The 25,924-nt window shown below is 42.4% G+C and overlaps 1 protein-coding gene across 1 annotated transcript; it reads left to right on the top strand.

Annotated features, from left to right (window-relative positions):
- The first annotated feature begins 13,676 nt into the window (after window positions 1-13,676).
- On the top strand, window positions 13,677-25,637 carry IL1R2 (interleukin 1 receptor type 2). The gene is made up of 9 exons (XM_013129641.2): window positions 13,677-13,702; window positions 15,341-15,471; window positions 15,571-15,829; window positions 17,130-17,304; window positions 18,544-18,718; window positions 19,951-20,016; window positions 21,261-21,396; window positions 23,676-23,821; window positions 25,122-25,637. Exons 1-9 carry the CDS (start codon window positions 13,677-13,679, stop codon window positions 25,247-25,249), a joined length of 1,242 nt encoding a protein of 413 aa, XP_012985095.2. The 3' UTR covers window positions 25,250-25,637.
- Window positions 25,638-25,924: the final 287 nt, after the last annotated feature.

The raw sequence follows: 25,924 nt of genomic DNA, 5'->3' as shown, positions 1-25,924 counted from the left end.
TGGCATTTCTGTTAGGGTTTTCCTAAAGTAGGAAGGGTTTTCCTGGAAGGACCTTTGGGATCACTGCTGCCTCGATGATTAGTTCAGGTAAACTCCTACTAATGGATAGAAGGGAACAATCCTTCTCCAGTAGAAATACAGTACATTTTAAATGTACAGTCTTAGCCCCTTTGATGGAAAGTGGTCAGCTCCTTATTGTATGTTTTTAAGATGCATCATGGCAGAAAATGTCGCGAGAGAGAGCTGTTAACCATGCAAACTCACTTGTGGCTCCTTGTTATGTTCCCCTTCACGCTTGTCTGAAATTGGTGGGTTAATACTGCCTGCAGAAGCAGGTGGGGAACAGCCTCTAAAAACAGACTTTGGGTGAGACTGGAGAGATCCTATTAATTGCTCCTTTAGATTCTTCTTTCTGTCTCTTCAGAGAAACCCAAAGATTTTGTCTAAGTGCTATCATTTAAATGTGTTAGGAACCTCTTCTGGTGTCTTCATCTGTGAAGAGAATAAAATTCTCACTTCAATATACTTAAAAGCTTTATCCTCCTTCAGCTGAGTACGATTTGAGCTTCAGTTGGGAAAGGCATGGTGTCTGATTTTGCTGAGAAGAGCAGGCAAGCTCTTTATGTATTGACTTGATGTACTATTCACAGCATACTATGGCACCCAAACACTGGCTAACCCTTTCTGCTTCCTGCAGAATGCATTGGTGGTTGAATTTCTTCATGATTTGAAGCAGATTGTTTGCAGTCCATTTTGCTATCATTTACCAGAAGGGTCCCCTTGAGCTACAATGATCTTGTATTTTGTTGCCTATTGAGTCTTTGATCTCTAGGTGTAGTAATCAGCATGACATTTCTCAACAAATGTAAAAATGTGAGTGTATAATTTCACAAGTTAATCTAAAATAGCACAAGTGTAAATGTCACATAGTATTTTTTACATAGATACATTTAACTTTCTACATTGCTTTACTTTTTATAGCTTTAGATTGCCTTTTTTATTGCAAGAAAACTGGTATTAAGCTTACTTATGATATTTAAAAGATATTGCAGGGAAATGAAAGTGCTGCCAAAATAAACCCTGTCTAGAGATCTAGACTATTCCTCCTTGAGAGAATGAGTCTGAATTGTTTAGGCTGCACAACAACAGCTGGACTTGAACAAACCCGTTTGACCATGGTTGACTGGGATTTCCCCCTTTTACTGGTGCAATACCGAGACAGTGAGTCCTAAGCCAGAGCCAGATTCAGATTTCATCAGTCCTCAGGTTTGAGGTTGTTTAGGCAAAATGTTCCCACTTGGGTCATGTCTGTTTAACAGATTTTTTTTTGCAGAAGTTTGTGTGAGTATATGGTTACATGAATGGACGTATTTCGGCCCCCAAATCTGTGCTGCTGTATTGGGGCTTAATTAAACTGATGGGCTGAAAGTTAGTTATTTCTTCACTGAGGGGAATTATTTTTAAAAAGTGATGTATTTGAGACATATTTAAAGAAAGGATGGCATCCTTGAAGTGAACAGTGTGTGATGTGTGAAAGGAGAGGAGGGAACAAGCAGCTAAAAACAGAGCTACTTAAGTTAGCAGTGTAAGTGCCATTGTGCATAGACAGATGGGTACCAGCTGTCTTTTTGGTAGATACTAAGATTTTCTGTATGAACTGAGAGAGAAGAACGTACTTTAACTGAGCACTGCTGAGCTTGTAGAATAAAAATAGATCAGCGAAAACCTTTACAAAACCTGGATTATTTTTTGTTGTTTCTGAAACAGCTAGTGCCATGTTTGGTATAAATTGTTTGTTTTTTCTTTAATATAGAAATGGGAAAATACTTCAAGTTGTTTCAGCCTCTAGTGCTGCTGTGAAACCTCTGGATACATGATAAAATGAATATTTATTGTTCATCACAGATGGGGAAGCAACTGCTATTTTTGGGCCCAGGCAAAAATTATAGATGGTGGGTTTTTTTCTGAAATGTTGATTAAATCTTTCACCAAAAGAAAAAAATGGCAGTGGACCAAAAAAGTACAAAAACGTTAGAAAATGTTAATTTTGTATCACATATTCAAACTTGACAAAGGAGAGGGAACAGTCCATTTAAAAAATTACAGAAAACTGTCTCCTGTTTTGGAAGAGTGAAGAGCCAAGGCTGAAAGGAGAGGTAGGTGAAATACTGACGTGACAAACTGCACTGTGCGTCCACTTCTGCAGCTGCCTTCCTTGCTGTACTGGCGTTCATAACGTCAGTATAACAGATGCAATATTCACTGATTCAATATTCACAACCTTACCAGAAGGAACCACAGGATTATATTGCTTTAACTCCAGTTGCTGGGAAGAAATGTTATATAGGAAACTCACTGTATAATTTTTGTTAAACCCCACAGCATTCAGCCTTGATATGGTGTTCACAGGATCATAGAATAGTTAGGATTGGAAAGGACCTTAAGATCATCTAGTTCCAACCCCCCCTGCCATGGGCAGGGACACCTCACACTAAACCATATCACCCAAGGCTTCATCCAACCTGGTCTTGAACACTGCCAGGGATGGAGCATTCACTTCCTCCCTGGACAACCCATTCCAGAACCTGTTCTGTTGAGCAGGTTATGCTACCCACCAGCCTAGCTAACAAGAGGTCTGGGTCATGTTTAGGACAATATTGATGTGCCTATCGTTCATATTAACTCTGTGTCATGGCTCTCAGTACTTTGGTGTAGAGAGCAGTGATAACTAAGGCCATCAAAAGAAAACACTTCGCACATCCAACAAAATTGGAGAAATGTATCTTGGGAGCATCCCACAATGTGGAACAAACTCCGTGACATATTTGTTAGGAACAAAAACATGCAGGTAATGTTAGTCATAACTGATGTCCTGCAGGTCACATCAACAGGCCACATTAAACTTCAAGACTTCAGTGACTATAATGGCCATTTGGCTTGGTATGTTCCAGGATATATATCCAGAAGTGAATTCTACTTGTTCCCGTGTGCCTTCCTCTCATCTGGTTCCCCAGCACTGCTGACTTGCTCCAGTTTAAAACTGGACTAGCTTAACCAGGGTGAGCTTTTTGTTGTCAAGTGAGCAGCAAACTTATCAAAATCAAATTCATAAAGAGGAAGCACGATGAAGCCTCTCAATATGTGGCAATCCTTCCGGAACAGGCAGGCCACACGCAATGTGGGACAGCCCCTGAGGACAACAGATCAATGAACACTTGCACGGAGATGTTGCTTAAGTAAACACAGTCACAGGGTCTTATTTCACAAGCATGTCTTCCTATTACTTGAGTAGTAATAGGCTGCTTTTTGTACAGTTGACTCTGGGTACCTTACAGCCACCCTGTGCACCTAGAAAACCTGAGATTTACACCTTCATGAGTCACACTGCAAAGCATGAGGTTCAGCATGAAATGATTGCAAGAGCTGAATTATCTTCAAACATGTTTATCTCAGGGACATATCTACATTTTCAGCACCACATTTGTGCTGGAGCTCCATAGGGTTGCATGAGTAGTGCACGTACAGTACATTTTGTTCTGCAATCAGTGTCCATAGGCTTCATTTCGCTATGTTCCACATGAACACAGATTGCCGATAACTGTGGTGTGTTCTGGTCAGCTGTCCCATCAAGCCTTGCTCCAGTGACATCCCAGAAGTTTTCAGGAAAGCTTTGCGTGTTCTGCACAGTGCCCTAGAAAGTGCAGGGTATCTTGGGTCCTCTGGTGTCATTCCTGCAACTCCACTGCTCCTGCAAATAGCTGCCTTTATAGAGCTCTGCCTCCTTGCATGGAGAGAGCCTCGATATACTTTGTAGTCTTTACAGTCAAGCATATAAACTGGTGAGTAACTGAATCTGAAGGTAATGAGGAATATGTAAGGCATCAGCTAGTCCTATCCCTGGAAATGGGATCAACCAAAAGCAGGCACAGGGGTGCAGTGCTGGGGGTCAGAGGGATGGGATGGCAGGTAAAGACCTCAAAAGGCACTTGCCTTGGGCTTGTGGAAAGAGCTTGCTGCAATTGCCTGCCAACATGAGAACTCCTGCATGTAGACTTTGCTCTTTGCAAATTCGCTGTCCGTTGTTTGCTAACCCACTTGGTAGATGGTGATGGTGCATGACAGGAGAATGTGTAATGCCACCATAAAGCACCTCTGCCCAGCACTAAATCTAAGTGGTAAATGGGAAGTTGTCCATGATCAGACATGTCTGGACTTCTGGGTCTGCTTGCTTCTGGATTCAATTGGTAGGAAGAGACTATACGGCACAACAGATAATGTTGTTACAGAAGTTTTGAAGTTCAGATTACACATACGTGTAGTTCTGGCTCTCCTACATCAAGTGGGGTATAAAATTACATGCACACATGGGCAGCAAGAACGACAGTTTCTGGAGTTGTGTCCCCTACAGCAAGGTTAGATACTTGATGGATCAGAGAAGAGTTGGCAGTTGGAGGATATGATCAGGGTTAGAGACTGGAGGTATTCCAGGTTCATGGAAGCCAGGTGGTGTGGGATCAATCCTTTCTGGAGGCTCTGAAAGACCTCAATTGCTGGTTGCCAAAAAATACAAGGGGGAAAAGTAACACTACATGTGCCATGCTCTTACTTCTCCTTAGACATCGGCTGCAGGTTACTGTCAAGGTCAGATATGTGGCTATGTGGCCTTTCAGTCTGCCCTACTGTGACTGCTCTGACATTCTTGTGGTTTCAGATTCCCTAGCTGTCATGCATATTTCTCTGTGATGCTGCAAGCCCTGATCCCCAACTGTTGGGTGACCTATGAAGGTTCATAGTGTCTTTAGACCCATTACTCTGTTTATTAAGAAACTTTTTCCCATGTGTATATGTGCTGCTTTTTATCCTGATGTCCCAAAGATCCAGAACATCTTTTGCTCTTGGCTTATAGTAGTGTTTTAGAGCAAAAGAATTAACTATTTCCTGAGTAAGCTGCAGCGTGTACATAAGTGTATATGTGCATAAAATAAAGCATATATTTGCAGGACAGAAAGGTAAAGAGAGGGTCTTGTGGTCGAGGCTGAACATTGTGAGAAACATCTTCATGTCACGAGAGATGCTGGCTGTGATGTGGGCAGCCTTCATGAATGAATCAAGTACACGACAGGCCTCTCTACTGTGGTGCAGTTCTTGTACTAACAGCCTCTTTTGCGTTTGTGCCACTGTGCACTCTTTGTCTTCTGTGTTTTGGCCCTACTTCTGCTCATGATTCACCTTTTTCTGTGGCTGTGTCAGTAGGTCACTTAACTCTGTACAAAATAAAACTTTATTATATCTTTCAGTAGGAAAGGATAATAAAGTCCCCCATCTAAATATGTGAGCTGGTTATAACAGCCTGGGGGTGACTGATAAGGGTGCTGGGAGGACAGAGGCCTACAGATTGGTGAGAATTATGGAGGAAAGCAGCTTAAGAGCTGGACAAGAACACACGTCAGAGGCACAGCAGATCTTGGCTCAATGTGCAGATGAATTTACATCCACTTTGCTGAAGGTGGGGGCTTGATACGATACTATAGGGTTTGCAAACCCTGCATTTTGTTTATTGAACACGCAGCAGCTGAACCCAAAGCAACTTGAATTTACTCATCCTGAGTCAGGCTTAAGCCCTGCTGAAGGCACAGCCCATTTAGTTCATTATTCCTTCTGCGCACCAGTGTCAGCTTCTGATGAAAACCCCTCTTACAAAAACATCCAAGGCAGCACATTCATGGAATCCTTTCCTCAAGGTGCTGTTTCTTCATCTTCTCAGAAAGCACAGCCTCAAGGAGCAGTTCTGCCAGGCACTTTTCTTCATTACAACATTACAAGGTTTTGAAACACTCATATAAAGAGGAGTATTAAAACCGGTGGCTGTTTACATTATTAAGCAAACACTGCATATCTCCCTTTAGCAGACCACAGCACCAGAAAATTTCAGGCTCTGTTCCACCAAGCCTGCAGAAATAAGAATAATTTGATGATTTGAAGATATAATAGAAAAATCATTCTCTCTTATTACAGCTGTGATTCTGGAAAGTGAAGAAGGAAATTTATCTAAAATGAGGAGACAAATGGTCTGTGCAAGGACTGGAGGATGGCATCCTAGCTCTGGCTCTGTGAACGCCTAGCTGCAGGGTCCCTGCAAGAGGCTGTCAGCCTCTAATAAACATGCTATCGCCAGCAAACTCATTAATGGATTTTGACTTAAAATGACAAACCACTGCTGCTACTGAATGTTTTAATGTTGTAGAACTATATAAAGTAAATGCTTTTTAATGTAGTTCTTGGGTTCTCACTATATATGTAACCTTCACTAAAACGCTATTAGCTGTGTTATTAATAACCTTTTCTGGCTGGTGTCTTGCTGTAAAATAGTTTTGAGTTTCCACAAACATTTGCCAGCTTACACTCAACAGTTTTGGCCAGATTACCCTCATGTCCCCTGGTGAGCACAGCCAGCATCCTGCAGCTATTCTGTTTTGCATGGGGCAATGAAATAACAGAGAGCAGAGCAGGAATGGAAACCCTGCAGGGTGTTCATTTCCACCCTTCGTTTGGGGACTTTTGCAATTGGAATACAACTCTTTCCCCCCAGCAGGTGGGAGCCTCTATATTTCTCCATGTATGGATACGTACATGTCTCTTATTTTCTTTTCTCTTTGTCTCAGTCAATATATCTAAAGAGAGTTTCTAATGAGTCTAAAATTACCACTGAAATATAATAATTTTTAGGAGTATGTGCCTTCTTGCGTACCTCCAACATTATTCTTGGAAATTTAAAAGCCAGCAGAAGATCCTGTGACTTCTGCATGGAACATGTAATTACAACCCTCTCATCTCAGGCCAGTTTCATAAACACATCATGAAACAGGCAGCTCTGAACCACTGAAGAGCAGCAAGATACCCTACCGCTGATTGCTGTGTCCTTGACGTGCAGAGATGTCCAGTTGCAACTTCAAGGCAGTCAATGATGGTTAAAGGCTCCAGACAATGCTGCCATATCATTATGGTATTAAATGGTTAAATTCAGTTCCCCATTTTTTTTTGTTCCCGTAACTATGGTATCAAGCCAAGAGCAGTATCAATTATTCATACATCCTGCCGAAAACACGCTCCCTGGGAAGCCTATTCACAAGAACTTGTACATTAATCAAAATAGTAACTTGTAAAGATCTTGAGATCTTTCAGCTTTCTGTGAAGAAAAGGGGAATGGCTCAGCACTTAAGAGAAGATCAAGTTCCATGAGCTTCCCTTATAAGAAGATCAGGTTTGATGAGCTGCTTTCATCCCAGCAGGGTTGTGCTGTGGCCCCAGTGAAATAAATGCCCCTGAGATAACAGATTCTGGAAGCTACAGCCAGAAAGGCCAGCAGGGATCTCAGCTGTTGGGAAGAAACCTTTTAATCCAGGGATATTTTTAAGGAGAAAGAGAACACTACTTTATTGCAGTCTTACATTAAAGTTATCCAAATTTTCCTGCAAATGGTAAACCCTCATCTTGGGTTCTCTCTACCTGATGCTCTTTCAGCTTGTGATTAAGGAAAATTTGCATAGTAAGGCAATACTGTTGTTCAAATCCTTTATTTTCTTTCAAAATAGAAATTACAGCAATGATTTAAACAAAAACCATTAGATATTGCCTTGACTTTCCATCATTTGTAAAATCCTCCCAAAGTCTTTAAAAACCATTTACTGAAATTATGAGTTCCCTTTTCAGCTTGTACAGAACATCATGTGTTGGAAAAAGGCTTTACTCAGTGCACTTGAAAGCTGAAATACTCCTAAAATTAAGTATCGCTGCTCCAAGTGTATTTGTATGCTCGTTAGGTGGTCAGCCATTATAAATATAACAGAACCCTCCAAGCTCAGCTGATGGTAACTGATTCTTATGTGTTCATTAACCTGAATGAATGGCACAAAATCATACTTTCTTCAGTTCTTCACAGTGTATGTGCACCAACTGAACAGATAAATTGAAGATAAAGACTTAGCCTACCTCATTGTCACAGCATTGCTTTATGTTGCTCTTGCATTTCTTCTTTAGGAGGACGATCATGATGATGGGATTGGCTCCTTTTCTCCTGAACTGACTTGATTTCTTCTGATTCCTGTTTGCAAATGCCCTGATTGTCCCCACCATCACTGAGAAGCAGTATCTGTTGCATTTCTTCATTTGTTATTCATTTATTTGTAGCCCCCCTTCCATTCCATCACCGATCCAGAACAAATCTATCTTGCCTTTTTTTTTCCTCTAACAACTCTATGCCAGTTGGAATTGCTGACCATCATGTCACTAAACACAGGACAACTACTAAGGAAGAAAGCCAAGTACAACTGAAAGTTTGGTGTCTTGATTTCTATGCCATATGCACTTTCACTTGTTTTGCACTGTGACCTTTCACCCCAGTCCCCAACTCCTGTGATAATGAATTACACATTGAGGTAATGGAGTAGGAAAAATACCATGGGTAATTCTATCTACTAAGTGTATTTCATTCTCCTGCTTCTTAAAACAAGTGCGTGAAATATGCTTGTGTGTCAGAAGGACAGTAAAGCCAAGATGAAAGAGGAGATCTACTGCCTGCATTAAACAAATTACTTCATCTTCTCAGTGAGACAAAAACTTCACTCAGGAACATGTAATAAAAAATGAATGGTTAATATTACAGTACACCTGCAGTAATGTATGATCCATACCAGCTCAATTTTCCCCTAATCATAGGACATATATTTGTCACTGTTTTTCATAGCTATGAGGTTACTCATTGCCAATGAATTTTAAGTTCACCTAACAAAAAAGCAATTGTGAACAAAAGTCTTTGTTATCTGCTTTACTCTTTGCTTCTGGAATGCCTGTTTGATAGGCTGGCTGCTTAAGCCAAACACCATAAGTGATCTAGAAATTTTACGTTGTCCCTGTTGTTTTGGTTCACGTAACTCTATATGACTTCATGCTCCTCAACTGCACACAGTTCCTCCCCTGCTTGCTGTTATCATGGGCTTTTTGTAATCACTGCCATGTTTTTAAATCCCACAACACTTTTCACATGCAAAACCACAGAGCACATTGTGTTACTTCATATATAAGAAGACTGATCGTGATTGCAAGCAAACACTGCAATTTTGGAAGTGGAGAAAAGCTACTCAGCAATCTCAGGTTCACTTTTTTCTAGCATGTCCTTAGTGCCAGAACTGACTCACTGCTTGCAGTCTGAGAACATGCCATAGCTGTGGGAAATGTCTGCTCGCTGTTCTCCCTGGCATCCTTAGCTTCCCATTAGCCCTGACACATTGAGTGACCACAGCCGTGCTGCAGCTTTGCCTAAAGCCCTTCACTGAGGCATGGTAGAACATATGCTGCAGGCTTACTCCATGCTAGCAGTAGGGATGGCTGGTAGCTTAGGGAAGGGCTCAAGCTGAGCTGCAAGTTGTGGTCCACCTGCGTTGCCAGATCATCTGCAGATCTGCAGAGAAGTACATGCAGTATGTAATGGTATCAACATCTGAGACTTTACACTGGTGAAGCCACTGCTTGCACACCATGAAAAAAGTCAGTGTTTCTATACGTAATTTTATCCATGAGAGAAAGAAGGGCAATAAGACATCTTTTTTTTTATTTTTACTGTAATTTTAGAGAGGCATTGGCTGCAGTGATGGTAAGACTGTCACTGTTTAGCAATTTAGATTACCCTCTCCAGTTCAGTGTATAGGGACAGAGATATAATTTTACCTCTACAGCTTTCAACAAACTTAGCTTTGCAACAGTCCTTTTTCCCTGCTTGTGAACATCACATCACGTCATGTACACTGTGCCCAAGAATGATTTTCTCTCTCGAATAAAAAGCCATCAAATCATACATTTTAGAAACAATTTCTTTATTTCATCAGTCTATGTCTGCATGTCTGCACACACACTTTCATCTGTTGCTGGCTGGCTGTGTGCAGCACTAGTGGGTAAGATAAAGACCTTCCAGTGTCCCAGGCAGGTAATGCAAACCTGGGTGTGATATTTACATTATGGATGACTGATAAGGGGAGAGTACCTTTGGTCAACACAAATGCCATTTGCGGTGAGGGCAAGTGAGGCACTTCTTGTTGCTTGAAGTAATTCTGGTGTCACTGCTGCTGGATCTGGGCCTTTTAGCCATTACTTTGTCCCTTGCAGCCTGTTGACTTCCACAGTGAGGGTCTCCTCCTCCCTGCCCCTTCCAGGTCTTGACAGTGTAATTGCTTTTCACAGCCTGCCTGGTTTCTTGTGGACTGAAAGGGTCTGTGGAAATCCCAGGAGCCCATAGCAGGGAGGCAATCTGTAATCAAGCTGTTACTACTCTGGCCAAATGTACATTCCCTGACAAAGTGTATATCTCTTGGCCCATCTCCTCCTGTTTCTCCAAGTCAATCATATGCAACTGCTATGTGACAGCATTATTTCTCTGGATAAGCATGCAAATTACTGTATTCTTGACATCTGTTGTGCATTGGGCTAATTCCTCTGTTTAGTCTTTCTCTTTCTGTCCCATCTATTTGGTGATTCTCAGAGCTGGATAACTTCTTCCCTCTCCATTTTTATGCTCCCCAAGAGACCATGTGGGAACAGTGCACAAGGACATTATAAATTATTAAAACCAGGTTTGCCTATATCAGTAAGCCCAAGAACATGTGTTGGTGCAATAGTTGTGGTTTACTTTGCATCTGCTTGCCAGTTAGCTTTCAACATTCAATATTTCTTAATGTCTCACCACCTTATTCTGATGTGAACCAGAGAAATTTTCTCCTATTTTTAATCGCATGAAGCTGGCTCAGGCAAACAGAGTAATAGAATAAACAGCAAGGTCCATGTGAGTGCAGTTCCTGGATGCCAAACATCATCAGCCACAAAGCCACTTTGGTGAGTTCCTCCAGGACAGACAGCAGAACCTGGGAGTTGCTAGAAAAATCTGGCATCTTAACTGTCCCTTATAGAAATGGTCTTATCCCCACTCCATAATGCCTGGATTTCCATTTCCCCTTCCTTGGACTAGAGATAATGAACAGACACACCTTGCTTGTAGAGGCTTTTTGAAAACTTTTGTTGCAAGGAACCACCAGGATGCTAAATACTACTTAAGGTTTTGGTTATTTCATTGGGATGTCCTAAGAGAGCAAAATCCACCCAAACGTGGCAAGGAAGCTGCATGTAGCCCTAGTGCGGGAAATCGTGATCTAGTGAGATGAGCAATGAGTAACACATGTGGGGAATAGCCTGGTCTTCAAGTTAGGAATTTCACAGCTATGCTCCAGTATCTTGAGCTGTATAAATGAATCATCAGCACAGCGAAACCACAGAATGACACCAGCTTCCCTTAAAAATTCTCCCTATACATATAGTTGCTAGACTTGCATATTTGTTTATAAAGACTCAGTTATAAATGACTACAAAGTGACATGTCCTTCTCAGCAGACAGCTCATAGGAAAAAATATAATACTTTTTCTATCTTCCATTTCTTCCTGAGTTATTTGAAACAATTTTTTTGTGCCTTCAGACCCACTATTTTAACTTAAAGTCCTGGTACTGGTGCATGTTTTCGGAGTAAAAAAATGTCATCTAGAACAGAGCTCTTCTGAAGAAAGGTTATTGAAAATGTTGATCTTATTAGGTGTATCTGAGGACATTCTGCTATGTGGGAACTGCACTGCTACTCTGTAGATATTTGGGTTTAGTTTATTTGACTAAGGCAGGTCAGCATATGATATTGCACTATAAACTGACTTTAATCCCTTTGGCCTGCTCCAGCAGCATTTTCCAAGGGGCTGTGTTTTCAAAGAGTCTGGAGTGGTAGTAGTGTGAAGAAAACTGGTCGCTGCTATTGTGTATGAATGGGAAACCCAAAGCATTGCCTCAAAGAGAAGTCAAACAGAGCCCAGTCCTTACATGTGGTGATGGGCTATGACAAGCTGACCAGTTATCACTGATGCAGTTGTGAGTGAGCCTAAGGATGTGCTACACCTGGCCTAGACAAACTAGTCATGGGTGAGGTGGGAGCAGAGGGTGTTATCTGGGTGGAAGGAAAGGGCTGGAGCATAGTAGGGAAAGGCCATGAGGGGAGAGTTGAGGTGGCTGCAGTGGAGGAGTGCATGTGTGTCAGGGCATGGGGCATGAATCTCCAGGAGAGCAGGTGATGCTAGCTCTGCTGCTCACTGGACAGCTTGCTGTTGGATAGCTTTACTCAGTGAATGAAATGAATGTGTTTGCAGCAGCTGGTAGGTACAATCTTCCCAAAAACATCAATACTCATTTACTGAAGTTTTGTTCTTTCTGAGTCTGGTAAGCCTCTGAGTTATTTGCTGGGCCTGGCTCTTGTGACTAGTGTTACCATTGAAGGCTCCCACATCTATTGCATAAGTCACAAACACAGTAATAGCCTGAACTTAGACATAACAGAGGTCACTCAGCCTGACAGCCCTTCTGCCTGGTGTCATATAGTGAACTGGAAAAGAAAGGACTGAAATAATTCTATAATACATGAGGTCAGTTTCTTAGAAGACCAGTGGTTTCATAGCCCAGATGTGAGAGTTTAGCATCAATGGAGATGAGTTCTTTCTTTCCATTGAGAGGATGGAGTGCTCCCAGGCAGTAACTAACTTTAGTTGCACTATCAGACTTTTAGGATTGTGGATAACAGAACTATTTAAGGAAAACTGGACAGACATGTGTGGGGCTGATAACTGTAGAGACCCTTGCAATGACTGCATTGATCAGGATATAGAAATTGTAAAGACCATTGCACATTGAAACATGGGGTTTTGTGATTCTTTTTCTTTTTACTTATTTACTGAAGTTGCTGTAATAGGGCAGATACTGCTTGCATAAAGGAGTATGTGCAACCCAAGCACATGGCCCCAACTTTCTCAGCCTGTCTTCATACAGGAGGTGCTCCAGTCCCCCGATCATCCTCGTGGCCCTCCTCTGGACTTGTTCCAACAGTTCCATGTCCTTTTTATGTTGAGGACACCAGAACTGCACACAGTTCTCCAGGTGATGTCTCACGAGAGCAGAGTAGAGGGGCAGGATCACCTCCTTTGACCTGCTGGTCACGCTCCTGTTGATGCAGCCCAGTATGCGGTTGGCTTTCTGGGCTGTGAACACACACTGAAGCTGGCTCATATTCAGTTTCTCATCGACCAGCCCCTCACAACATTCTTTATACTCCACTGCAGAGAGTCTTAATGTAACCTGTGACACTAAGATGAATGGAAAGGGGAATCAACCCATTTGTGATTCACAAGTGATATGTCTGTGAAGAACTTGCTAAACCACATTATGTAAGGACTGCAACTATTTAGCTGCTGACTATGCTGCAGAACACCTTTTGTTATCTGTGAGATTTTTTTAATTGAGGCAGAGCATGAAATAGTCATGTGAAGACATGAGTGTGTGTGAACTACCATTCGTCAGAAAAAGGGAAATTTAGTCATATATTTGGCATTCATTTCCCCTCTTTGGGAAATCCAAATACATTTTTTTTTCTCTCTCTCCCATTCTCACTCTACGGAAGGAAAAAAAGGTGGGTCTAAAATGTCATTTGCTTCTGACACAAATCTGATTGGGCAATGAGAGACAAATTTCCGCTGTGTGTTGAGCTAAACCCTATATAAGGTCCTCACTAGCACTTTTCAGTCTTACATCTTTTCATGAGAAGCTAATGGCTGAAAGGCTTCTGAAGCACAGGTAAGTGAGTCTGATGGTAAGCTGGGAATGAAACCTCTCTAAGCCCTCAGATTGTGTAGGACTTATGGAGACTGACAGATACTAAAACAAAGGGACCAGACAGCTCTGAACAAAATAGCCCAGTATTTTCATTAGGCAAAGGATCTAATGAGAGAGAAACTTCCCTGTTACAAGGTATTACATATGAACGACGGGACTTGTTAACACTGCAGACAGAGCCTAGTCCATTGCATAGCCAAGAGGGGCCACAGCTCCATGCCAGTGCCCTTAAAACTCTTGCAGATCCAGCTGGAAGGGAGAATACCCATGGTTATGAAACAGTATTATTGAGCAAGAGGTTGGCTTTGTGGTGTGGTAGAGACGACAATAAGCTAGAAATAGAATGTTATAGTCAAACTATCAGATGTCAGATAAATATAGCTACTAGAACAGGAAGAAATTTGGATTAAAACCAAATTATAAATATGAGCATGATGGGATACACGGAAGATGCCTGAAGGTGAGTACCCAAAATATGACTGCATTATATTTGTAGAAATATGTTTTTTGTTCTGGATACAATTTGAAGTAGTTGTGCAGTCATTTATTGTTCATCCCATGGGAAAATCATAGTGTTAGGCTAACATTGAATGCAGGCAATTTACGTTTCTCCGTGTAAAATGGAAATAGTATGTATCACATGCATATGTGTACTGTATAGCACATAAGTACCTTACATAGAACATAAACTGATGCCTGTACATAGCATGATTTATCTATTATTGCTTGCAATACACTGAGATAGTACATAATCTATCAACTGAGTAGCAGCAACTGAAACCTCGTGGCAGACCAGAAAGCATTCAGTCATGTATGCAGAAGCTGTCTTGCCTATGCCAGGCCAATACAGATGACAATCAGTGTATGACTGGCAGTGGGTAGTTTTGTTTTCCCTTAGTGTCACTGCCTCTGATTTTTAGGACAAGTTCAGGTGTTTCCTCACCTTTCTTATCAGAGACAGTAAAAGAGTGTGCACGTTGAAAACTCACTTGTGCACCAATACGAAGATGGGTGTGCATGCCATGGGAGTCAAAGTTTTGTCCCAAGAGCAACATTTGTTGGAGACTTTGAAAGCTTGGCTCTGCCTGTAGCAGAGTTTGCCTGCAGTCTCATCTATGCTAGGTGGCCTACTTTGATAGCCACAGAGAAGACAGACACAGGATTTAATGAGGGCAATAGAACACCTGAAGTGACTGCTTAAAAGAGCTAAAGTCTATTCCACTGCATCTTTGCTCCTGTGTTCACTCAAGCTACTACACTTGAAGCAGCTGACCTGTGCCTCAGTCACATCTTACTGCAAAATAAGCAGAGCTGTATTTTTCCACCTGTAGCTGTTGCACTGAAAAGCTGTGAGGACAGCAGCATCTTGTGGTACGTTGTCTGCATGTCCTAAAATGAAAGGAAAGGGACAGAAGTGATGTGTTCTTGCCAAGCCAGATGCTCTTGTTCCACAAGTCAGACCCCATAAACTAGCGATGAAGAAGCCTTTCTGCTCACCAAAGCTTACCATGTCCTGAGGGAGGAAAAGATCAGATGACTCTTAAGTTAATGTTTAGTATTTTCATTGTATATTTTGTCTTGTCACAAACTTCCCTGTAGATTTCAAAACATTTTTCCTCGATCTTCTCCTTCTGATTTCCTCTGGGAAAAAATGTATGGGCTCTTCTTTGTCCTGGTGATGTGCACAGTGGATGCCTCTGCTTTCAGACTCCAGCAACTCAAAAGCACAGGTAAGGGCATGCTTTTATTTTTTAACCTTCTGTCTCCTTCTCGTTTCTTTTTAATGTGCCTGTCTGATAGTAATGTAAAAATATCTCTGATTTACATAGAAAACTGCCCCCATCACACCGTGTATTTCAAACACTACTATGAACTGCATGGAGAACCTGTGGTTCTGAAATGCCCTTCCCCCAGATACAAACATTGGGATTTTTCTGCCTTGACCCCTAATATCACATGGTATAAAAATGGTTCAAAAACCATGATATCAGGAAGAGATGAAGATCCAAGAATATGGGCAGAAGGAGACGCACTCTGGTTTTTACCAGCAACGTTAGAAGACTCAGGAGTATATATCTGCACCAGAAGGTGGGTATTTGAAAGAAAATCCAATGTACTGACAAGATGACTATGTCAAAGCCACATTAGCTGGATTCTAAACTCCACTTACTTTCAGTGTATTCCTGGATAAGATTAGAGAAACAAGAAGTGGGAAGTCAGAACTCTTCAATGCACCATGTGTCTCCTATAGATATATATACTGAAATAGAGATAATCGTGACACAGTATTGCTGCTCTGGCTACCATCTCATGTATTTACTGTACTGGTACCAAACTTGTGACATTGCAGTGGGTTCAGGCTGGACCTATGGCTTTTTTTCAGTCATCCTTTCCTGAGTGTTTACAATCTGACAGCCTGCTATACAGTTTCAAAAGAGGTACCAGGGTCTGCATCTGTGGGGAAATGAGGAAGGCAAGAACCACCCATCACCACTGGAGCCTGAACTCCAGGTGTTCCAGGTCCTTGTCCCCAGCTCCTCCATCCAGTCATCTTCACAGAACTTCCCTGGCAGCTGGAACCTTGCTCTGGGATTTATAGAGTTAAACATACCTCTATACCCCTGGACCTTCTTGTGTAGGGTTCAGTTTCCTTGCTGGCAAGGCACCCCTCATGAGTGACATGTCAGCAGTGGAAGAGATGGACAGGCAGAAGCTAATAAATCATACTCAGCAGGTTGTCCTTTCTACATGTCTAGGCACAGATTGCAGATGCAGAGCAGAAAGGAAGACTTTGGAAGTGAGGCCAGAAAACAGAAGGTTGCAAATATTGTCCTAGAGCACAGAGTAGTTGCCTGAGACTTTCAAGGGTGTTTTTAAACCCCCTTTTTGAATTATTCTGCATCAGTTCATAAACCTACAACACTATGGCAGTATTACTGAGAACTATAGTAAAATGCTGTGAAACTTCTCTGAGAAAGATATGCAAGAGCCAAGTACATAGCTTCATTGCCTGCATTATTAAAAGATTGATAAAGTACAAGGTTGCAAATCATCCCACAGGGAAGCTGGCAGATTTTTTTCAACACTGTAACATGAAGGTAGAAGCAAACTATCAAAGAGCTCTGCTTCTGCAAAGCAAGTACCTTGGATTTTGGCATCTGTCCTGCAGGTGACAGCAGGTCCCAGAGCCCTAGCAGTAGTGTGAGTCCATCTGCTTACAGCACTCCAGGGGCACCAGTGATTTTCCAGGATCCCTCCTGGTAGGATTTCAGTCTTGGCCTCTTAGAAACTACTGAGGAGGGCAATGGAGCCAGGAGGAAACTCAAGGGTGTCACTCAAGTTCCCCTTGCCACTGGTGGGTGCTCACCTCTCCCCACTCTATCTACAGGAACTCCTCCTACTGCGCTGAGGTCTCCATCCACCTCACTGTCGTGGAGAAAACAGCTGCTCAGGAGATTGCCTATCTCCAGGTCCTTTTCACTTTCACCTCTGGAAAGATTGTTTGCCCTGAGCTATGGGATTTTACACCAAATAGGACAAGCCTGGAGCTCAAATGGTACAAGGTACAATTTTCACCTCCTCTTTGTGCAAAGCCTACTCCTAACCTGTTTGTAAAGGCACATCCATCTCCATTTTCTTTATCTCCTGAGCATCATGTTGTTAAAGTCATGAGCACAGCAGAATATCCTGTGAATCTGGGGGCAGATGTATATATTTTAAGAAAGTTTCTCTGGGGTGGGGATAGCACTGGGTGAAGGATCCACATGTTATATCCTCTCACAGGCAGTGTAACTGTTTTAAAGGCTAGATTACCTGACTCCAGGGTTTGATACTTCAGATTGAGCCCTTCTCTTCAACATTATGCTTCTTTTTGTGGCCTCTCTAGTGAATCCCAGAAAGTAGGATTTCCCAGTGATGCTTCCCAAGTGCTCAGGTGGGGTAGCTTTCATTAATCAACTGGAATACAGCATTTGGGAGTACGAGATTCATCACACGATGCTTCTAGTGTTCCTTGCCTAACATTGCCTGTCCCTGGCTTTTCAAGTAGGCAAGCTTGGCTTTGCCTGCAAGGTCAAATATCCTTCACTTGGGCATCCTCAGCTGCACAATCTCACTCTGGACAGCATGGGATTCTTCTTGTATTTTTGCAGTACCTTGCTTTAGTTTTTCTTTGCACTCCCGCTATGAGCATTTGCTCTGCCTCATGTAGCTGTCATTCTTGCCATAGGACATAGTAACTAGGCAGGCTTCATCCATGGCAGGAGGAGTGGAACTAGATGGTTTTCCAACCCAAGCCATTCTGTGATGCTATGTAGAGTGAGTAATAGTTTTGTGAAAACCTTCATTATTACTAGTATTTGTCTTCAAAGAATGCCTTAGAATATTACTCTTAAGAGGTCACATATGGAAAGTGATAGTGTTGTGAAACCATCATGGTTACTAAAATGGTTTTGTCTTAGAAGAATGTCTAAGATGATTAAGAGGAATCGTGAAAGAGCCTATTATATCTTTTCCATCTTAAGATATGCACTTTATTGAAAAGCTGTACACACACATTGTAGATGATAGATAGATAAAAATAGCAATTTTTCACACTCCATATAGTGCCTGAGAGCATTTTAGAGATGGATGTACATTTGAAGATCTTTCCCTTTGGTGGGAAAGTGGGACTGCTCACATTTCCTGGTGATTAAATGAACTTTTAATACCAGAGAGACAAGAATAAGTGATTTTGTCTGGAAGTTACACGGGTGTAACCACACCTGTCTGAGCCATAACACCAGTTCCTGTCCTTTCTCCAGGATTCTCTGCCTTTGGAAGCTGACAGTGGAAAATTCATAATTCTGAAAGGTTCGACTGCGCTGATCATGAATTCTGTGCTACCAGCAGACTCCGGTTATTACACCTGCAAGATGTCATTTCCATTTGAAGGCGTGATGTATGAGATCACAAGAACAATTCACCTCAAGACTGTTGGTAAATATCAACCCCTTCAAACACTACAGTGCTGAACAAAGTCTTTCTTTGTTAACGCAAGAGCGGGGAGGAGCTCGTACCTGGCCTCTCAGCACCGTCAAGGGAAGGGGGACGCCAGGGGTGCCTGCTTTGGCACTGGAGGTTGTCTCAGGACCCTCATCAAGGCTGGGTCACCTCTTCAAGGGAGGTTTAGGTTGGATATTAGGAAAAATTCCTTCACTGAAGGGGTGCTCAGGCATTGGAACAGGCTGCCCAGGGAAGTGGTGGAGTCGCCGTCCCTGGAAGTGTTCAAGAACCATGTAGATGAGGCCCTTATGACATGGTTTAGTGGTGGACTCGGCAGTCGTGGGGTAATGATTGGACTTGACAACCTTAAAGGTCTTTTCCAGCATACTTGACTCTACAATTCGGCTGACTTGCCACAGGTTTGCAGAAAGCAGAACTCCATATTGCAAGTTTATGTGGTTGTAAACCACAATAATTTATGTTTGCGGGGGTTGTCACTGCCGGTGCTCTCGGAGGGCTTAGGAAATGAACACCTAACGCTCCCCAGAACAAGGTAAAGCCGCTATTCCTCTAACGGGTGAAACCGGCTCCTCCAGACGGGCGCGGTTGCGACGAGTGGCCAGCAGGGGGCGGGTGTGCATCGGTGCTCACAGCGCCGTCCCGCCCCTCGCCCCGCCCCTTGAAACGTCACACCCATAACCACGCCCCTCGCTACGCCGGGCGAGCGCTGCGGGGGCGGCCTGACAGGTGGCAGAGCAGAGGGTGCTGCTGGGTCCTAGTGCCCATCGATAGGAGTGCGGAAGATGTAATCGTCGTTCATGTACACATCAGTTCTTTGCTTAAGCGTGTGGCTTTTCTGGTTTTGCAAGTATGAAGTGGGTGTGCAAGGATGTCGGCCCTCACTGCTCATGTAAAGGAACCTTAGTGCCTGACCTTACTGTTGATTCCAAAAGATGCTCGCTTACCTGCCAGAAATTCCTCACAGTGCGGCTTTCAGGATCAAGCTGTGGGCTTAATCCTATCTAATTCCATGAACACAGATCTCTGGGCTTGCAATTGGCATGTCTCCGTTTGCTAGTGGGTTTAATAATGAAATGCTTTCCTGAGAGGTGAGAGATACTGAGCAAAGTGGCATGGTTATATCAATATACGGAGATACAGCTCTGGGCAGTGCCCACATATTCTCTTCTGCTAGCACTGACTCTCTGTCCCCTTTCTCTCTCCAGAAAAAGAAAAGAGAATTACTCCAATAATTGTGTATCCAACACAAAAGACAACATCAGCTGCTCTGGGTAAGGCCCAACATTATTTTTGGAAATGTCTAATCAGAGAAAAATCAGACTAGGTCCACTTCTCCTCTAATTTATTGATATAAATTGTTGCAGCTCTTTTGATCTCAGTTATATTGGCTGAGGGTTGGTGCCAGAGTAGTTTCTGCTTCTTATTGTCCACAACTAGATGTGATCCATCATGTAGGAGAAGCTGCAGAGCTGCTGTAGACTTTAACCATTAACAAGGCAATAAAAGCATGTTTGTACCATTAGATCAGTTATCCAGAGCTCTGTCTTTACTAAGAACTTTCCTTTTGCAGTATTTCCTCAAATTGGTCTAGGTTACCTGGTGGCTTTGAGTGAGCCATCCAGCTCTTTTGGGAGGAGACATTTATTGCTTTTTTACTGTTTGAACTGGGCAATTGACACTTAGAAAGTACCTTGATAGGGTCTCAATTTTTCTGTGAAGATTATATTATGACAACAAATATATGTGACGTTTCCTTTCCCCTGAAAACGCCAGGTATGTTTTACACTCAGCTTTCTTACCTTAGGTGCTATACACACAGCTGTGGCCCATGATGTCTTAGTTTTCCCTGCTACTTTTCTTTCCATCAGCATAGACTACCAAGTGATTTCATTTTTTTGCTTACCGACCTCTGTGGAGTGTTTTATATTCTTTTTATCAGCAGCTGCACCAATACAATAATACAATTGTATGCATTATTGAGCCCCTGTAATATAGATACACACCAACCTGAAGGCTCTTTGTCCTTGGCTCTGAGTTACAATAATTATAGCAAAAGTTCTGAACTTTTGCACAATCACTTTATCCTTGGAGGTCCAACTTTGAGTTTAATGTCCCTGCCCACAGCATCTCTTAGAGAAGCTCTACTGCTGGCTAATGCAGCTGCTCCAGAGTGGTAAATCACACCATGCCATTTGGGCTGCAGTAAATCAGAAGGAGCAAGGCCACAAAAGGGCAGCTTTGCTTCCTGAGGAATGTGTCTAGTGGAAGACTAGCTACTTGTTGCAATGTGAAAATAACTTGGTGGGCAGTGGGAAGGACTGCCAAACTGAAGGGTCTTGCTGCCAAGAGTAGGGAATCAAAAGCAACCTGTGGCTTGACTTCAGAGTTCAATGTAGTGGTGTGTGACGTGCATGGGAACTTGATCTCCTAGTGGAGAGGTTGGTTTTCACCAAGAGAATGACTAGTTCTCCATATGTATCCAAATGGGGTTTTACTCATTTTCTTTCACCAACAGGCTCCAAGATGACTCTCCCATGCAAAGTGTTTGTTGGACTGAGTGACCATGTCCATACCGATGTGGAATGGTTAGCGAATGACACCACCATTGATGTGATTTACAAGCAAAGCAGGGTTACAGAGGGCGAGCGACAGTAAGTCTGGCTTAAAGTGTTTCCTTGTTCCAGGGGCTCTCAGTGCAGCTGAATGCCAGGTAGTGAAACGGGGTGTGGATAGATTTGAAGTGAAGGTGAGAGCTGAGAAAAAAACAGGGAGGCAAGCAAAAAAACCCAGACCCAACCCAGGCACAGGGTGAAATCAGTTCTTTATCTCTGTTTCTTGTTCATGGTATATTGCAAATGAGCCAGCTGCAAGGCTTAAACCTGGTCAGCTGAGCTGATGGAGGAGCTGACTGCATTGAAAAGCAATGGGACTTGATCCTTCCCAGTGCTTCTCTTATCTCTCCTTGCCCCATGCCAGTGGAATGGAGACATCCTGTCCCTGTTATTGACATTCTCTGAACACACTACGACAACAGAAAACTATCCAGTGGTTTGGGTTTTGTTGTTGTTTTAGCATCATTATTTTTCCCCTTAGGCTTGTTCTTTTCCAAATTAGTGAGTTAAACTGATTCACAGAGATGCCCCGTGAGCACTAGAGCTGACGCCAGGGAAACACTAGGGGGAATGCTGCTGCGAGGGAGAGGGAGGATGTTGCACATCCTTTTGCCCTGATCCATTGTCTCTCCCAGCCTTGAAGAGCATTCTTTCAGCTGCCTCGTAGCCGTATGCCTCAAGGATTTTCCAGCTAGGAAAGGAGGAAAAAGATCTGATTTCTGTACCTGTGACATACTACCTGAGAGACACTAACTTGCTATGTTCAGGCTTGCTTCTAATGCTTTGCAAATATGGGATAAACCTACTGACTGAAATCTCTTCACTGAGGCCCAAGCCAGCATGTGTATCTCTCATTTGATAAAGCTGAGCATGTCCACAAAGATCATCACCCTCAGTCAGGCCACAGTGGCTTTGCTTGTAGTGATGGACAGAACCCAGAAAGTTCCTGGTTCTCAGATGTCATTGCCTCTGTTCTTTATGGTTAAACTGGTAACTCACCAGATAGCAACTTCCCAAATTGCTCCAGGCTACTGATTAAGATTTAGCATGGTGTAGGAACCATTGCCAACAATTTGGGGATGTAGCATCCCTATTATGAGGGACAGTTATGGTTAGCTGGTTTTAGCCATTTGTGTCTATCAGTGCCAGATAACAACCTGGCCATGCTTAGATTATTGAACAGCTGCAGCCAGAGGTAACATGGCAACTCAGCTCTATGCCCCCTTTTGTGTTTTCACATTCCCCACAGCATCATTAAGACATGAAAAGTGTCAGTGTTTTAAACCTGTGGTCATGAGCTGTAAAATTTACTGTGGCTGTAGTCTCTGCAGGCTTTACAATAGAGCAGCACATGTACTTTCTTACTTGGACTTAAACAATTATTTTTATGATTGCTATCGCTATCATTATTACCATTACCTGTTATACAATTACATTAGGACAGATACCACGACAGCTAAGGCTCTTGTGAAGCCCACGGTGTGTGAGACACCCCAGTTCTGCTGGAAGAAAGGCAAAACAGCTCAAATGCCACTGGGAAGTCAGATTCCATGCAGAAATCTCTGGCAAAGCACCCACTGCAGTGTTGCTTCCTTCCTGCAGTACTGTTGCATGAGGAGAGCAAAGGGAGTAACATTGCCACAGTGCATAGCAGGCTCATGATCAGATCATTAAAGATCATCTGGACAACTGCTCCAGCAATGGCTATATATAAAAAGATATCAGCAGACAATGTCTGACTGCAGCTAGAAAACCGCTTTCTAATAGTTGGACTGATGAAGAAATCAATCAGGTTGAAATAAGCTGGAAACTTCCTAGACAGTTTCTAGTACTAAGCGCTTGGCTTCGGGCGTGTGATAGACAGGGATGGTGGTTCAGTTTGCTGAGTGAGCATTTGCAGGGTTGTGTTCTCCATATGTCTTCTTCCAGCTGATAGCAGGAATTAATCTCAGAAATGAAGAGGTGGTCAGAGAGGAGGAATTAGGTAATGCCACATTGCTGTGTAGAGAGTGCAAAGATACACAGAATTCTGTTTGCCTTTCTTGTCTCCTTTTTCTTCACTTTTTGAAAGACAAATCCAGATTTTTTTTTTTCTGGAGAAGTCAACAAGTGCAGGATGGATACTGACTGCTGAGACTCAAACAGCTGGCACAACTGGTTTGGATGACACAGTTGTCCTCCAGTGCTGAGGGGCTAGTGCAGAAATGAGCAAATAGCTAATGCAATTTCTCTCAATGTGCTGGTAGAATAAGCACACCAAAATGGCAAAAAGCCAGCTTATAAAAGCATTTATCATTAAATTTTTGTTTTTCTTCCAGAGAAATGGTAGAAAATGGTGAAAACTTCATTGAAGTGCCACTGATTTTTGATTCTGTTGAAGAAGTGGATTTTTACACAGACTTTACATGTCTGGCTCAGAACACATATGGATACCAAGTACTACCAACAAGGGTCAAGCAGGAAGGTAACTAGTTGGACTGCTTATTTGGGATAATTATTATCATTATTCTAATGCTAAATTATCATACAAACCTTTTATGCTGTCAGACCTAGTATCAAAATGAATTACTGCCTGGGGAAAACCTCAGGAGAGCCTGCCTCCACCTGTAAACTTTGAAATAACCTGTTCACAAAATACAGTTTTTGCAGGTTATTCAGTGACATTTTGTGCAGTGATAAGGATCTGTGTGGATATATCTGTTCACTGGAGAGGGCTCCAGGTTAGATACACTCTGTAAAATGATAGCTCTAGTGAGACTACTGGCAAACTCCCATTGGATGCAGCAGCACCAAATCCCCTCCAGTTCCTCAACAAGTAGGAAAAAAGACAATAGCAAAATAAAGACCAGAATGCTCCTTCTCTTCATGCACAGGCTGCCGCCAAAATAACAAGAAGTATAAATGATGATTGGTGTTGTTATTTTGGCTCCTGGTGATGGGAAGAGAAGCCTTAAGCTCAATGCAGTTAATGCTGCAGTGTGATAGACTGCTGGCCAAGAACCAGCTGTAAAAACAATGTGAAGCAATGCTAGTTGTTTCTTTGCATGACATTGATGAATCACCCAAGCTTGTTCACTGTCTTAGAAAGGCATATGAACATTTACAGTCTTCATTATGAGTTATAACTCATGACTCACTTCAGCATCCTTTGATGAGCGATTTGGACTCACTTTACTAAATGAAGTGCTGCCCTTGTCTTCCATGAGTTACACAGGACTTACTACAGAGGAGGCAATCCATGAACCCATATAGGCTGGAATAATCCAAAATGGCCTGGGCAAATGATGGTGTTGGAAATTAGCTGTATTTTGGGAAAAAGCTCAAGGTCCTGGCTTGGTCATTAGTAATTTATAAACCATTCTGTATGAGAAAATTAATCATGCAGCTGGAGGGTGGACCAGGTGGTGCTTTTATGTCCTGCTTGGAGTGTCTCTTCTTTCATCAAATTAAGAGAAAGCACACAGTCGCTCCAGGTAAGGGTTGGGAACGGCCATGTGTATGCAAAAGGACTGAACTTGAAATTCTCACCCTCTGTTTTTTTCCAGTTCTTTCTCCCATTTTCATAAAAAGCTATTTCCCAGAGCACTCAATCAATAGGCCTCTTCCTTTCACTTCTTTTCCTGATCAGAGTGATCAGCCCTGCTGGAAGGTTAACATGCAGACATCCTTTGTATTGTGATTTCTCCTCCTCCTCCTTGAACTTAGAGAACTATGTTCCTGGGAGGGTTATTTTTTGAAAATATTCCATTTCTTTACTTTTCCAGCTGTTGGCTTGTCCTGGTACATTGCAATGATTCCTGTCACATTGGCCTGTGTGATCGTGGTGGGGATATGCATACACAAGTGCTGGAAGCGGAGAGCTAATAAAGGATACACAACAGCAAAGGTTTAAAATCTGCTTTATTCTCCAACCACCAACAGAACAAGAAATAATCCTTCACATGAGACACAGAGAGACATTTCTGACTGCTTTCCCAGCAGATGGATATGTATCAGCTCGTTTCCTCTTCTCCATCTTCTATGATCAGATGATTTCAAGCTTTCATTTAATGCTGCCTAGACAAAAAATACCCATACTTTGCATGGGACACAAATTACCATGGAATGTGCCCTGCGTATTGGAAGGGTAGGGAAAGGGAGGTGCTCTTACCCTTTGTAATTCCAGTAGTCTTAATTTTTAAAAGAATCTGAAAACAGAAGCTAGGAAAGCTTGCTGCAGAAGGATAATTCCACACTAAAGTGAAAATGCAGTTTTCTTGTGTACCCAAACTTATTTTATTTTCCTTCAGTCTAAGAAGAGTATTTTTTCCTCTTTTCCAGAGCCAAATACAGTTGTCATGGCAACTGTAGATCTGTGAACTTTTCCACAGAAAATGTCATAGGTTTTTTTTGTAGCAGTTGTATTATTCTCTGCTTAAATGGACTATCTCAGAATATCCCTCCCCAGAGATAATTACATCAACATAAAAGATAATTGTACACTGAAGAATTCAGTTCTGTTTATCTACCAGTATCTGATAGCTAGGGATTCATAGGCAGCTGTAACATGTTGTTATCTCTGCCAAGA

The sequence above is a fragment of the Melopsittacus undulatus genome, chromosome 2 (assembly GCF_012275295.1).
Source record: "Melopsittacus undulatus isolate bMelUnd1 chromosome 2, bMelUnd1.mat.Z, whole genome shotgun sequence".
NCBI classification, from domain to species: Eukaryota; Metazoa; Chordata; class Aves; order Psittaciformes; family Psittaculidae; genus Melopsittacus; species Melopsittacus undulatus.
This window is presented reverse-complemented; position numbering and strand designations above follow the sequence as displayed.